Genomic DNA, 11,815 nt, shown 5'->3' on the forward strand with positions numbered 1-11,815 from the left:
CGAGCGCCGTAAATTCTGAGGAGGTTGCAAGGGACGCAGCGTATTCTTCCCAAACCTCCACCCTGGCTGAGCGGCCACTAAATTGTACCGATACCGACAGTGCTCTTCGACGTCAGCTGCCTTTGCAAAGGCGAATAAGGAAAGAAATGTGAATGTTTGTTGCGTTTTCGCAAATTTTTTTGCAGGGGCAAAAATAAGTCACAAAGTTATAAAAAGAAAGTGGCGTACCAGGACTTCAATGCGCCCGAAAACACCTTCTTTAAAAAAGGTAACTTAAATTGACCTCATGGTTCCTTTAAAAAAAAAAAAAAAAAAAAAAAAAACTTCGAAAATTTTTAGACGGAGATGGAGTTTCAACCCACGACCCTTCGGTTGCGACCAAAGCACGTAAAGCACTGCGCATATTTTTGTAAATATAATTTTGAGCAGGAGGAAGGGAATTCTGGGTTGATGACTTGCTTGCACATGCCTCCCAATTTATAGTTACATCTAAAGATACCTCGGTGCCGAATCGATGTGCAAGAGCGCGAAGTCGATGTGCAGTGTTGTGGGAGTAAGGGATGCACGCAGGACGGGAAGACCAGAGACCTGAGGTGGCCAGCTTGGACGGCTCCGGGACTGCTGGTGCTGATGCTATCTAGGAGGTACACTGGGACCTCCTATAAAAAAAAAAAAACTAAAGGCTAGCCCACATGGCGCGTTTTTCAGTGCGTCTAGACGCGCGTCTCGGGTTGGCGCGCGCGCTCAGCCAGACGCGTGCGCCCAGTCAAACCACACGCAGCGCGCTTCGCGTCTGCGTTTCCGAAGCGTCCGCCCAACGTAGCCAGACGCGCTTAAGAAACAAAAGCAAATTTTAAATAGAAATCGCGCGTTAAATGATGGCTACATGCCGTAATATTTAATTTTAGTAATAGTAAGGACTCATTTTTATTACAGCAATTGCAATGAAGCTCACTTTCACTCATTTTCATCCTTTTTTAGTGCGTACGCCTCATCCACGTTTCGATACGGCATCACCATCGCCCGCGCCCGCGCCAAAACCCCAAAACATTGACAGCTGGCCGCTGGCCGCTGGCCGCTGCAGAGGCGACAGAGGTTGCGTTGTTGCGGTTGTTGCCGGTAGTATTAATTTTGTATCTTTGTCTCTCGGTGTCCTTGTATTCTTTACATTTCGCCTGCCAGAGTGCAGGACGCTTTTGTACTTTGCTAGGTCCTCTCTGTTCCGCTGAAGGAGCGTCAGCCTCTCCCGCGGAGCAGGGAGTAGTCCCTGGACTTGTGTAAAAGGTATGGTAAACTGATATCCGCGGGGGGAAGGACGTAACTACTAACTACCCATGTTCGCCCTGCTGCGAGTGTTGGCGGGGACTAAAAGCCGTTTGGCCGCGAGCGTGCAAATTTTGTAAACTCCGCGCGCGCGGGTGTGCGTGTGTGCGTGCGCTCTGCTTTGGAATGGCACAGGGCTGTTACCCTTTTTGTGAGTGTATCTTTCTGTTTTGAGTGTTTGTATTTATTTTTTTTTCTCTCGTATCCCTTTCCCTACTTGGCGGTGGGCTAGCAGGTGCACCTGCGTAAGGGTCTCAACCTTTCTGCCTAGCCTTGCACGCTGCCGAGGGGTATCGCAATCTGTGCAAATAAACATTATTATTGTTATTATGATCGCCTTTGTCGCAAGGTCCGTGGCGAAAACTACAGTCGTACAGTGGCGAAAACAGTAGAGAAAATTCCAACGCTCATTGCAACTAGTGAACACGGCCGTTCATTGGTTGTTGCCATCTGGACGCAGCGCGAGACGCGACGCCTGGACGCAAAATATCTGGCTCCTCCAGATACGCCGGAATGCGCCAAAAAACGCTGCGTTTCGTCCCGGCGCCGGAAGTGACGTCAAAGCGCAGGCGCAGACGCGACGCAGACGCGGAGAAAAGCGCGCCATGTGGGCTAGCCTTAAGTTATTTCAATAGTCTGTCGAACTTTCACCGCGATGATTCGCTCAATGGCGAAATGCCTCAGTTTACGAACTGCCCTGCTATCAATGGACCTGCTACGATTTGTCTTCGACGAACGGCCCGTAGCCTATGAGTTTGGTGTTTTATGCTTCGTGTGAAACCAATATAGATATTGAAAATGTAGTGCATGTTTTCAAATAATCCCGTTTCTGTCGACTTCGCAAAGATATTCCACTTAATGCCCATGCATAGAATACGCCAAGGTTTACAACTCGTGGTAACTGACCACTTTTAATAAGGGAACTGTTATGTGACAGTCCTTGACAGTTTTCCTGTATTGAATTGAGCTTTCTTGATTAGCAGTGGTCGCGCGTAGCTTCGGCACAGCCTCCGGGACGCCTTTCTCCAAGTGCGGTTCCGTGTTCTGGATCCACGCACCAATGCTGCTGAGTGTTGCACTGCATTTGCTCATAATATCCACTCGTCAAATTACACTTGGGAATTTCCACTCCAACTTGACCTGGAAGAAATAGAATAATTATCACAAAATCAGCTTTAATCAAGAAAGCCTCTGCTACACTAGGGCTGAAACAGACTAAATGTAAAATCTTCTGTACATACTACTCTTTCCAACATGTGTTTCCATAAAGACAGGTCTCCAGAATATTCCACCAATCCAACAGTATGGCCTGGACGTAGTAGTTCCTTATAATTTCATTAGAAAACGAGTTTCATATGGTGGTAAATATTTAAGAGGCACGAAGCAAAATGTATTGGTAAGTAAATTAACAATACCCTGTTAAATGGCTGCCCTAATAGCATTGGACGGAAATCCCCTTGATTTTCTCTAAATTACAACACCTTTTTTTCTAATGGCACTTATATTTTGCAACACAGATTTTAATATTTTAGTAATTTTTTTGTACACCTAAGCGCTGTCAATTCTTTATTCATATCATTTTGGTAGAAGCTGGCCATGCGCGGCGCAAAATAGCATTTTTAAACCCTGCAGCACCGTGCACACGATTACTATTTGCAGTACCAAAACGCTGGCAAGTTAGCTTTCAAGATTTTTTTTTTTTTACGTAATTTTTAACATCCGGTCTTGTAGCGCCAAGTGCCAGGTTTGGAAGCTGTCGATAAGCCGTGTCTACAAAATTAATCTAATAATTAGGGCTAACGTCACGGAATGTTAATTTAAGGCTGTGATTAATGTCTCCACCAAATTATAACCTCATCTGTCTCCCATATGATAGTAATTACTGACAAATGTCCTTACATCTTAATATAAATACCACTGCACAGTTTAGCCACATATCTTTGATTATTGCCAATTAATAGTTAATTTTTAGCGAAACGACTTAAAGACAGCTCTCATAAATAGGGCAGTCCTGTTTAACTTTTAATAGTTACACTTCAAATGGCGTATTCACATTTATTAATATGATAAGCATGCTGGGTTGAATTCCAACTAAAAATCCTTTGAAAGGTGATCAGAAGGAGGAAGCACGTATTTGAAATGTGCTAGCTTTTGGTTACAAATTAAAAAAAAAAACACTGTAAAATAATATGTCTACAGAATGCTTTTTGAACGTGAACGTTCGAGACCGAAATCTGTTTCGTTGGGGGAGCAACAATTAAAGGGTCTCCAACCAAGCCCGAATTCGAGAACCATCGTTTCGAGGCCTACAATAGCTATGGCCGTTAAGAAGGAATATTTTTTGCTATAGCCTTCTTCAAATCCACGGTCGTATATTTATATTTCTTCTTGAATTGGTTATGGAACGAATACCTTGAAGTAAGCGGATGGTAAAGTGCAAAGAGACCACAACAACCATATCCTTATCCACTCCTCAGGAGAATACCTAGTGGGCCCCGAAACGGTATAACTTGGTTGGACGTCCTTGATATATTATTAGGAACGTTCCACACTAGCTATAAGTAGAAAAAAAATCTGTATGAAAGAAATACAATTATCTAAGATCATGGTACCTTGATAAATCTGAACATTAAACTCACTATTTTAGTTTAATTAACCTCTCTATGGTGTCTTTAGGTCTACTTACACTAGTAAAAATGCTAAAAGCTAACATTTTCTAGAAGTGAAAATACGATTATCCATTTACAGTTTTCATGCAACTCAACACTTTATACGAAAAAATAAATATACAAGAAATTTTTTTATCTAATCTTAGTGGTGAGTTTTATGAAACCATACTGTTGTATTTTCTGTGATTTACGTGCTGTTGTTAAGGTTTTCTTTATATTACGAGCTGTTTTATTAGAAAATATTTCGCGTATCACAAAAGCCCTGCGTTTTAAAAAAAGAAGCAAAGGGCTAGCTAAGCTGCTTGGACACAGATTTCTCGCTTGGTCACCTCCACTTATGTGATGTTGATGATAATAAAATAGAAAATATGCTTTATCATAAAATGTATGATTTTACATTATGTATTGGGAATACTTACTATGCGTGGACTTTGATTTCTCGTGATGCTCGGCCAGACAGTTGCAGGACTTCAGCTGCCTCGATGGGGCCTTGATCTGGTCGTATTCTTGATCGTAGCAGGCACACATCCTGCGGGCTTGCTTGGGATCTCCAAAGCATTGCATCGGCTTGTAGCTTCCATCAGGGTTGCATTCGATGTGGATGGCCAGCGGACTCGTGTTACGTTCCTCCCTCTGCTTACGTTGCTCGCAGTCACTCAGGGCTCGGGAAGCTCCATGGTTGGCCACTCGAGTTGGCACTAGAGAAAAAAAAAAAGAAACAATCAGGTGTTGTGAGTTAATATGCCGCTCTCATATATATATATATATCCTTTTGCAATGCTTACCACATACTCTCTAACGCGCTTTACCACAAACACCACTGAGTTCTATATTCATATTTCTTAATCTTTCACACCTGTCTCCTAGGAAAATTTGTATTCATAATGTTTATTGGGGCAAACAATTTTCAAATTGAGTTGTTAAAATATAAACAATAGATTTCATCAAAAGCTTCGCCAAGACTAGCAGTTTTTCTGTATCATCTCAAAACCACTAGCGTGTGGCCCCAAACGACATTAGCAAAGTCGGAGTGTCACGCTGTCTGATGTCGCGATCCTGGCGGTTAGTCGTAGAAGTTTAGGCGAAAAGCATGGGGAAACGCGAGTGTCGCTGCCGTCATGGCGTCCCAACTTCTGGCTCCCGCAGCCACCGTGGACTGTCAAGCTGGACAGCGAACGGCAGCAGAACAGGAGCCTTCCACATCTACCACCACTGCTATGACACACCCGGAGTCGCGGCCGGCACCAGCGTGACACACGTCACCAGATGGAAATCGATGAATCATTTTTTTCGTCCCGGCAAACACACTAGCCGGAGACGCGTCTCCGGGTACCCTAGTGTTCATTTTGGTGAACGACAAAGAAACTTTAGTAAGCCACACTTCAGAGTAACGACACTTCGGCATACGAAAACGCAGTGAGTTTGCAGGCAAGCTGATGGATGTTGGTCGTGTCGAAAATTAGCCAAGACTGCGGTGAAAGATGGAAAACTTAAAGAAGAAAATTACACAGGAAAAGGGGCGTCTCAAACTCACCTATGAAATTTTGTTTATTTTTTAAATCCTTATATAGAAAACGTCCTATCTTTCCCACCTTTTACCACAGTATCGGGTAATTTTCACCATGATCAGCTGCACCCATCTCGGTGCTTAAATCTTTGTTGTCTGTTATCTAACACTTAATAATAAGGTTTAGTACTGGATTTTTTCTGATCTGAAAACGTTAAAACAGTCCGCGACGGAGAAAAACAATATCGCCGAAGGGCTGCGCCTACTATATAATTTCGGAACTCAGTGCCGTCAGTGAGTGTAGCTTGTTCAGTGTCTCTTGTGGAATCTTTACAAAGCAGAAGTTAAAGTGTGTTTCTTTTTTTCCTTTTTTTTTTTTTTTGTGGGTATCCATATGCGGGTCTTCGCCACAAATTCTCCATGCCAGTTGTCGACAAACCAGTGTCCATAACCTCGTTGCTACCGCTACTTTCGCTATTTTGTCGGCTATGCTGTTACATGGCGATACTTGACGTTAGCGATAGGCACTGCCTACGATAACCAACATCAAGTGGCTAAACGTTGCCATTCAGACGAGTTCACAGTCAAAAACTGCAACCGCACAAGCGGCAGCGTTATGCCGATATTCGAAATAAAGAAGGAAAAAAAGAATGGGCAGACAATTACTAAGGAATTTCCTTGTCTTGGTGCATACAGCCTCTAAGGTACAATGTAAAAGACGCGATCGGCGACTTAGGCGTCATAAGTGTACATTCAGAGTAGTTAATAAGGCTTGCATTTCGTCAAAAGCCACGTATATTTCTCGTGTCCAGCATCGAAACAAAAAGCAGTAGACTAAACAAACCTGGCAATGTCGCGCCGATCACACCCTCATCCGCCGAACCACCCGACCGGATCCATGGAAAGGGAAGCAGCCATACCGCGTTGCCGCATTTACCAGTCTGGTATGAACTCTATGTTTAATAGGTTTTATCTGACATGTCGTGGTTATAGGATGCTGTTACCAATATGAGGAAGGTAAACGGGTAGTTGACACTAACCCTTGCAAGAGGCCATATCAACGCTCCCTATCTAATAATCAACTTGCCGTCGATTCTATCTTGGAGGTATGATTTGTTTGTCAAGAGCGAGATACGCGGTAGGTTCAATCACAATAAACATACAAGCAAACATAAAATAGAGGTGTAGAAATCGCACGGGCGGCATTCAGTTATTGGTCGGTTTTGTAGGGTTAAATTTATTTTCCATTACTTTCGAGACAGTTACCGGCGAGCAAGCTTTTGAAGTGTCAAGTCATCGAACTCTGCCACCCACTAGTTGTACTCTTTTCCGTAGTTTGTTTACTACCAGACATAAGTGAGTAATAAATAACCACGTGGTGTCAGCGCTTGAAAAGAAATTTTTAAACTATATAGGGCATTACAAAAATAGTTCCTTGCCCTACACGAGCTGCTTTTTTTTTTTTTCAGTACAATATACAGTGGACCTTACTTCTTAGTTTGCGGAAGGTAACTTTTATTGCTAGATTCAAAATTTTCATTTTCATATAGACGCGTTTTATTCGAGCATTGTTTTATAGGGGGTTAACTTTGAGACTAATATCGAACTATAGCAACCAAATGTATTTGTGAAGTATTTAGGGCGGATCAGATACATTTGGTTGTAGTTGCCTCCTGTATTTAAATTATTTTTCCACGAATGTAATGGCGTTTGTAATGAAATATACGTTTTTCTAAATATTTTGCACTTGTATTCTGATCTATCGTATCACGTATTTTGCCCAGTTTTATGATGGTAGGATGTGCACCATTAGATTCAAAGGATTTGCATAGAATAGATAGTAGTAAAGAGCATTTGAGATATATAAGGATCGACTTTAGGCTATAAATAGGAGCGCTCAGTAACCTCAGTTATAAGCGATCACACAAACGTGTAATTACTCCAGGGCTCACGAACATTTATCTAACATAAATTCCTGCAGGCATTTTATTTTATTGATTGTCTTTATATGTGCCTTTTGAATGATTAAATCTCACCTAATTCGATAACACACTGTCATTTTACGTCAAACGCTTTAGGCACAACACACTATGCGTACGGGAGATAAACAGCTCAGCTGATATTGCATCTAACTCGAAACTTTCACTCGGCTTCTGAATCGACTGGCACACTTGAGCACACTATTCCGACAACGTTAGACTTCCGGGATTAAAACACGTAATTGTTTTACAAGCAACAAAACTTGACCTTAAAATTCATCATAAAGTATATCTAGAGATAATGAAGGTGCATATTTCTGGCAACACTGGAGTCCTTTACTCACCGCAGTTGATGTAAACCACGAAACAAATCTGGAAAGGAAAAGTACCATCCTGTTTATTTCACGATCTGTAAATGTATGTCAAAACAACTTCCACCCGAAGAAATTGAAACGTTTGGATGATACAGCAAAATGACTGTTTGAAAATGAAAAATGAAAACTAGAAACTTTCGTGAGCGAGAAGACAACACGCTAGAATTTTCTTCTTAGCCTTGTGCATTGTTTAATGCCTGGTCTGCCCTTATCAATCTGGTATAATATAGTCACTGACTGCTTTCAAAACGCAGGGTGCGGCATATTATGCTCGTGCCTCTTGTTTCGGGAATGGCTCGTCGGCAGTCTTAATGACTGATACCGCAAACTGACTGGCTGAGGAGCCATATTGGGAAGCTCGGGAATCGTCACACCTTGCCTTTCTTAAGCTGTCAATGACTATATCTCCCAAGTGGCACATGAAGAAGGATCCATATGGCATTTATGGTAACTCGTAGGTTAAGAAACGCAGGCCATCGCCCGTTATGTTCATACTTGCTGCTTCCTGCTTCGCTCTTCGGTGTTCTTATTTGCTAATATCCCAATGTTATACTCACTGTGGAATGATTACGAGACAGCAACTCGTTCCACACTGCATTCCTTAAGCTTCAAGAAACTATAATGTGCAACGGGGGCCAGATTGGAACCCCAGGGAGCCCCAAAAAGTTCCTCAGATCAAGCTACTTGTGTTGTAGAGTGTCTGTTAGCTTTCTTGGACCTGAAAGTCAAGCTTTGTTTTCCCCCGTCGGATGGATATCAACTAACGCTTTAAACCAGGGGTATCCAAACGTTCAGGCTAAGGGGTCGGATTGAGGATCTGTCGTAGTCTCAAGAGCCGGAACATAAACAAGTCAATACAAATGAGGAAATACTTAATATATAAACCTAAAAAAGCCTTTAAATACAACAATTTAATCTACAGCGAACTTTTAAATGGGCAGAGTAGATTAATACATATTATTGCTTTGCTGAAAACAACAACAGTGTGTTGCTAATTAAGACATTAGAAAATAATGTAACTCAAAATAGTCACCAGGAATAAATTAAAGCGCATAAAAACATTGGCATATTCACACAGGGCAGAAGACTAATGATAATGATAAAACTGATGCCGACAATATCCAATAGATGCGACGCAGGACCCTAAGCACAATATACTACATGGGAATGTAAAGATCTTCGATCATAGTCACACTGACATGAAACGTAGGGTAACGAATAGCTTGTGTCGAGAATGACCAATAAACAATGTGGCGAGAGAACTCGCGTCTTCATGCAGTTTTATCTCATTCTGTTCAATATTTTCGTTTGCATTTAACGCGCATCACAGTCGCGACGCCGTCTTTATTTTTTTTTTCTAATTTGCGCGCTTATTTTTGCGATTGTAGAGGCGGCCCGGCGAGCGGCCTAAAGTCACTCGAAACAGCACGGGTATCTGCGGGCCGGCCGAAACGCCGTCGCGGGCCGGACCTGGTCCGCGGCCCGGGGTTTGGAGGCCCTGCTCTAAATAAGGTTGGAATGCCTTTACGAAAGTATTTTTGCAATGTCCTTTCGGGGGTATTAACGACGCGGTTTAAGAACATGTATTCCAGGTTTTAATACAGAGTAAAATTCCCACTGCACTTTTAAAAAGGGCGTATCATGACAGACATATATGTTACCGATCTAGGCCCTTTCCAAAATGATTTGTCTCGATCAACGCTTTGCAGAATGCTCATAAAAAGTGTGCATCGTTAAATAGCATTGGTATTTTTTTGTATTTAACTGGTCGAGTTTTATTTAAGTGATCGAGATGTTATTTTACTCTGTCGAGTTTTGCCATCACAAAAGGCCGCGGACCCATACCCATGGGTGAGGCAATGCCGCCTTGTCAAAGGGTGAGGTCAGCTGCCGGATAATCTCTTTTTTGTTTAGTTTTTGAGTCACACTAAATTTTCATGTGAAATAAAATTGTACTCACAGCAAACACCACTATACTTGACTTCAGCATTTTGTTGGGATGTCTTGATCAGTCGACCTGTAATACGAAAACGACAAGTACGAATTGCTTTTTTATTCTATTCCTAAATTACAGTAAGTACGATGTGTTTTTTCTATTTAAAAATTAATAGAAAAGTTCGCTTTGTCCTTTGAGTGACGAAAACGGCGTACCAATTACAACAAAACATAGCGCTCATTCTATAATTGTATTACCTGCATCGTCGCGACAAATAACAGCTGTGGCGAAATTGTAACTTTGTATACTACACGGATTTTATAGTTTTATTCGTATTTTTAGGGTGCGAAAGCGTATTTTAGGATACGCAAACTACAATGAATGGTGGCATGATTCTTCGTGTCCATAGTGTTTTTGTACGAAATTTTATTTTGATTGTGAAGGCCACTACAGAAATTACTATTGTTCTTGTCTCTGCGGCATTCGCGAACGAGACTCATAAAATATACCTGCAAACTCTCATAAATTTAATGTAACATTTTGAGTCAGAACAAGAAAGATTTCTGCTCATCGATTGTTCACTTTTAAAATAACATTCATAATAAAATGTCTTACAAAGCCATGGCAAATTGACACCTGGGAAACTATGCAAGACGGCGGGACGAGGGAGGACGAAGGGACTCGGACATCGCCATCTGCTGTGATTGGTCAGCGCAACTCCGCCGACCAATCACCGCAGGCGGCGACGTCCCAGTCCATTCGTTTCCCGCCGTCTTGCAAGGCACCCCTGTTTTGTTTAATGTCGGGATTTCTCAAATTATTAGGAAGTACAGTTTCATGGTCTTATATCCTGTTGCTTTGCAATTTGAACTCTTAACTTTGTTACGCTCGAGACTATGTAATTTAATTAATTACACTTTGTCCACGGTTTTGTTCAAGAGATTTGTATGTACTACAAAAAACAATGAAAATACTTGCATATTCTCTGCAGGTGTAGTTAATACAAACTACGTGTACTTTTTTAGAGAATATAATGTATTTTTCATGTTTAGGCAAAGCACGAAAAAGATTTGACATCGTTTGCTTAATTAAGACTACGTAACAACCGCTCAATGCTTTGTAAACGTCAGGTTCTCAAAGCCAGTAAACGTTTTGTCGGAACAGAAAACAACGGGGTATCTATCTACCATAAGTGGTTTTTCTAGTTTAGCGCCTAGCTTTAGCACTTTGGCTCACAAATGTATTTCAATGCGAAATATTATCCCTGAACAGCTCACAATAACTGCATGATTTTAAGAACAAGCGGTCAGCAATCAAACATCAGTGCCTACTTTATTCACATGCGTGCGGGATGCGTATGCTCAATGCCGGCTTAATATAATTCCTCCCGGTGGCATAACTAAAATGAAAGTACTGCCAGCTAAGAACATTTGTTTAGTCCCAGCAACAGTAAAATATAGGTTCCTTTTGTGAGCTTACCCTCTACAGAAACGATATATCCGAGTTAGACTTGCAGCGTCTGAAGACACATGCTATTCAAAGTCACGAAGGATAAATTATCAAAAACATAAAGTTACGTGGAGAACTCACCGAGTAAAATTAGGCGATGCTGCTCTGGCTGACACGGTGACTGCGAATGTGCCCCGCTCGGAACTGCCAGCGAAGAAGTCGTTCGCCGTGACGTCATATCAAATCTTCAACATCAAAATTACGTCGCAGCGTCGCGACACGCAAGCTAGTATTCGCTTCCCAGAGAAAGAGAAAAAGAAAGAGAGAGAGAGAAAAAGAAAAAAGCGAGAAAGAAAAGACAAGCATCGCTCCACTTTCGCTAGTAAAATCCGTTTCGCAACACGACAAACTGCAATGGGCTCTGTGAGCCACCGGATCCAGTCCGATACCGTGAGACTGTCATGTGACCGTCCGGAGAAACGCATTGACACTAGGGGCTCCGAGCCACGTGGTGCGTTCACAGTGCTCGATTGGCTAGGGTGGTTCGCTGCCTCTGCTTTGGTCCATCGTAAGATGAA

The 11,815-nt window shown here is 42.1% G+C and overlaps 1 protein-coding gene across 1 annotated transcript; it reads right to left on the reverse strand.

The window, feature by feature from the left end:
* Positions 1-2,234: 2,234 nt before the first annotated feature.
* Positions 2,235-11,533, reverse strand: LOC8035490 (U24-ctenitoxin-Pn1a). The gene is made up of 5 exons (XM_029979803.4): positions 11,379-11,533; positions 9,813-9,869; positions 7,823-7,850; positions 4,412-4,690; positions 2,235-2,463 (listed from the first exon to the last, which is right to left on the reverse strand). Exons 2-5 carry the CDS (start codon positions 9,840-9,842, stop codon positions 2,300-2,302), a joined length of 501 nt encoding a protein of 166 aa, XP_029835663.2. The 5' UTR covers positions 9,843-9,869; positions 11,379-11,533; the 3' UTR covers positions 2,235-2,299.
* Positions 11,534-11,815: the final 282 nt, after the last annotated feature.

The sequence above is a fragment of the Ixodes scapularis genome, unplaced genomic scaffold (genome assembly GCF_016920785.2).
Source record: "Ixodes scapularis isolate PalLabHiFi unplaced genomic scaffold, ASM1692078v2 PGA_scaffold10__122_contigs__length_95168666, whole genome shotgun sequence".
NCBI classification, from domain to species: Eukaryota; Metazoa; Arthropoda; class Arachnida; order Ixodida; family Ixodidae; genus Ixodes; species Ixodes scapularis.

Bases quoted from the DNA above. Each gene is read 5' to 3' on its own strand.
- LOC8035490 (XM_029979803.4), bottom strand. From the start codon at position 9,842: ATGCTGAAGTCAAGTATAGTGGTGTTTGCT. The intron at 7,851-9,812 runs GTGAGTACAATT...TTTCCTTTCCAG, and splicing joins CAAGTATAGTGGTGTTTGCT to ATTTGTTTCGTGGTTTACAT. The intron at 2,464-4,411 runs GTAAGTATTCCC...TATTTCTTCCAG, and splicing joins GAAATCAAAGTCCACGCATA to GTCAAGTTGGAGTGGAAATT.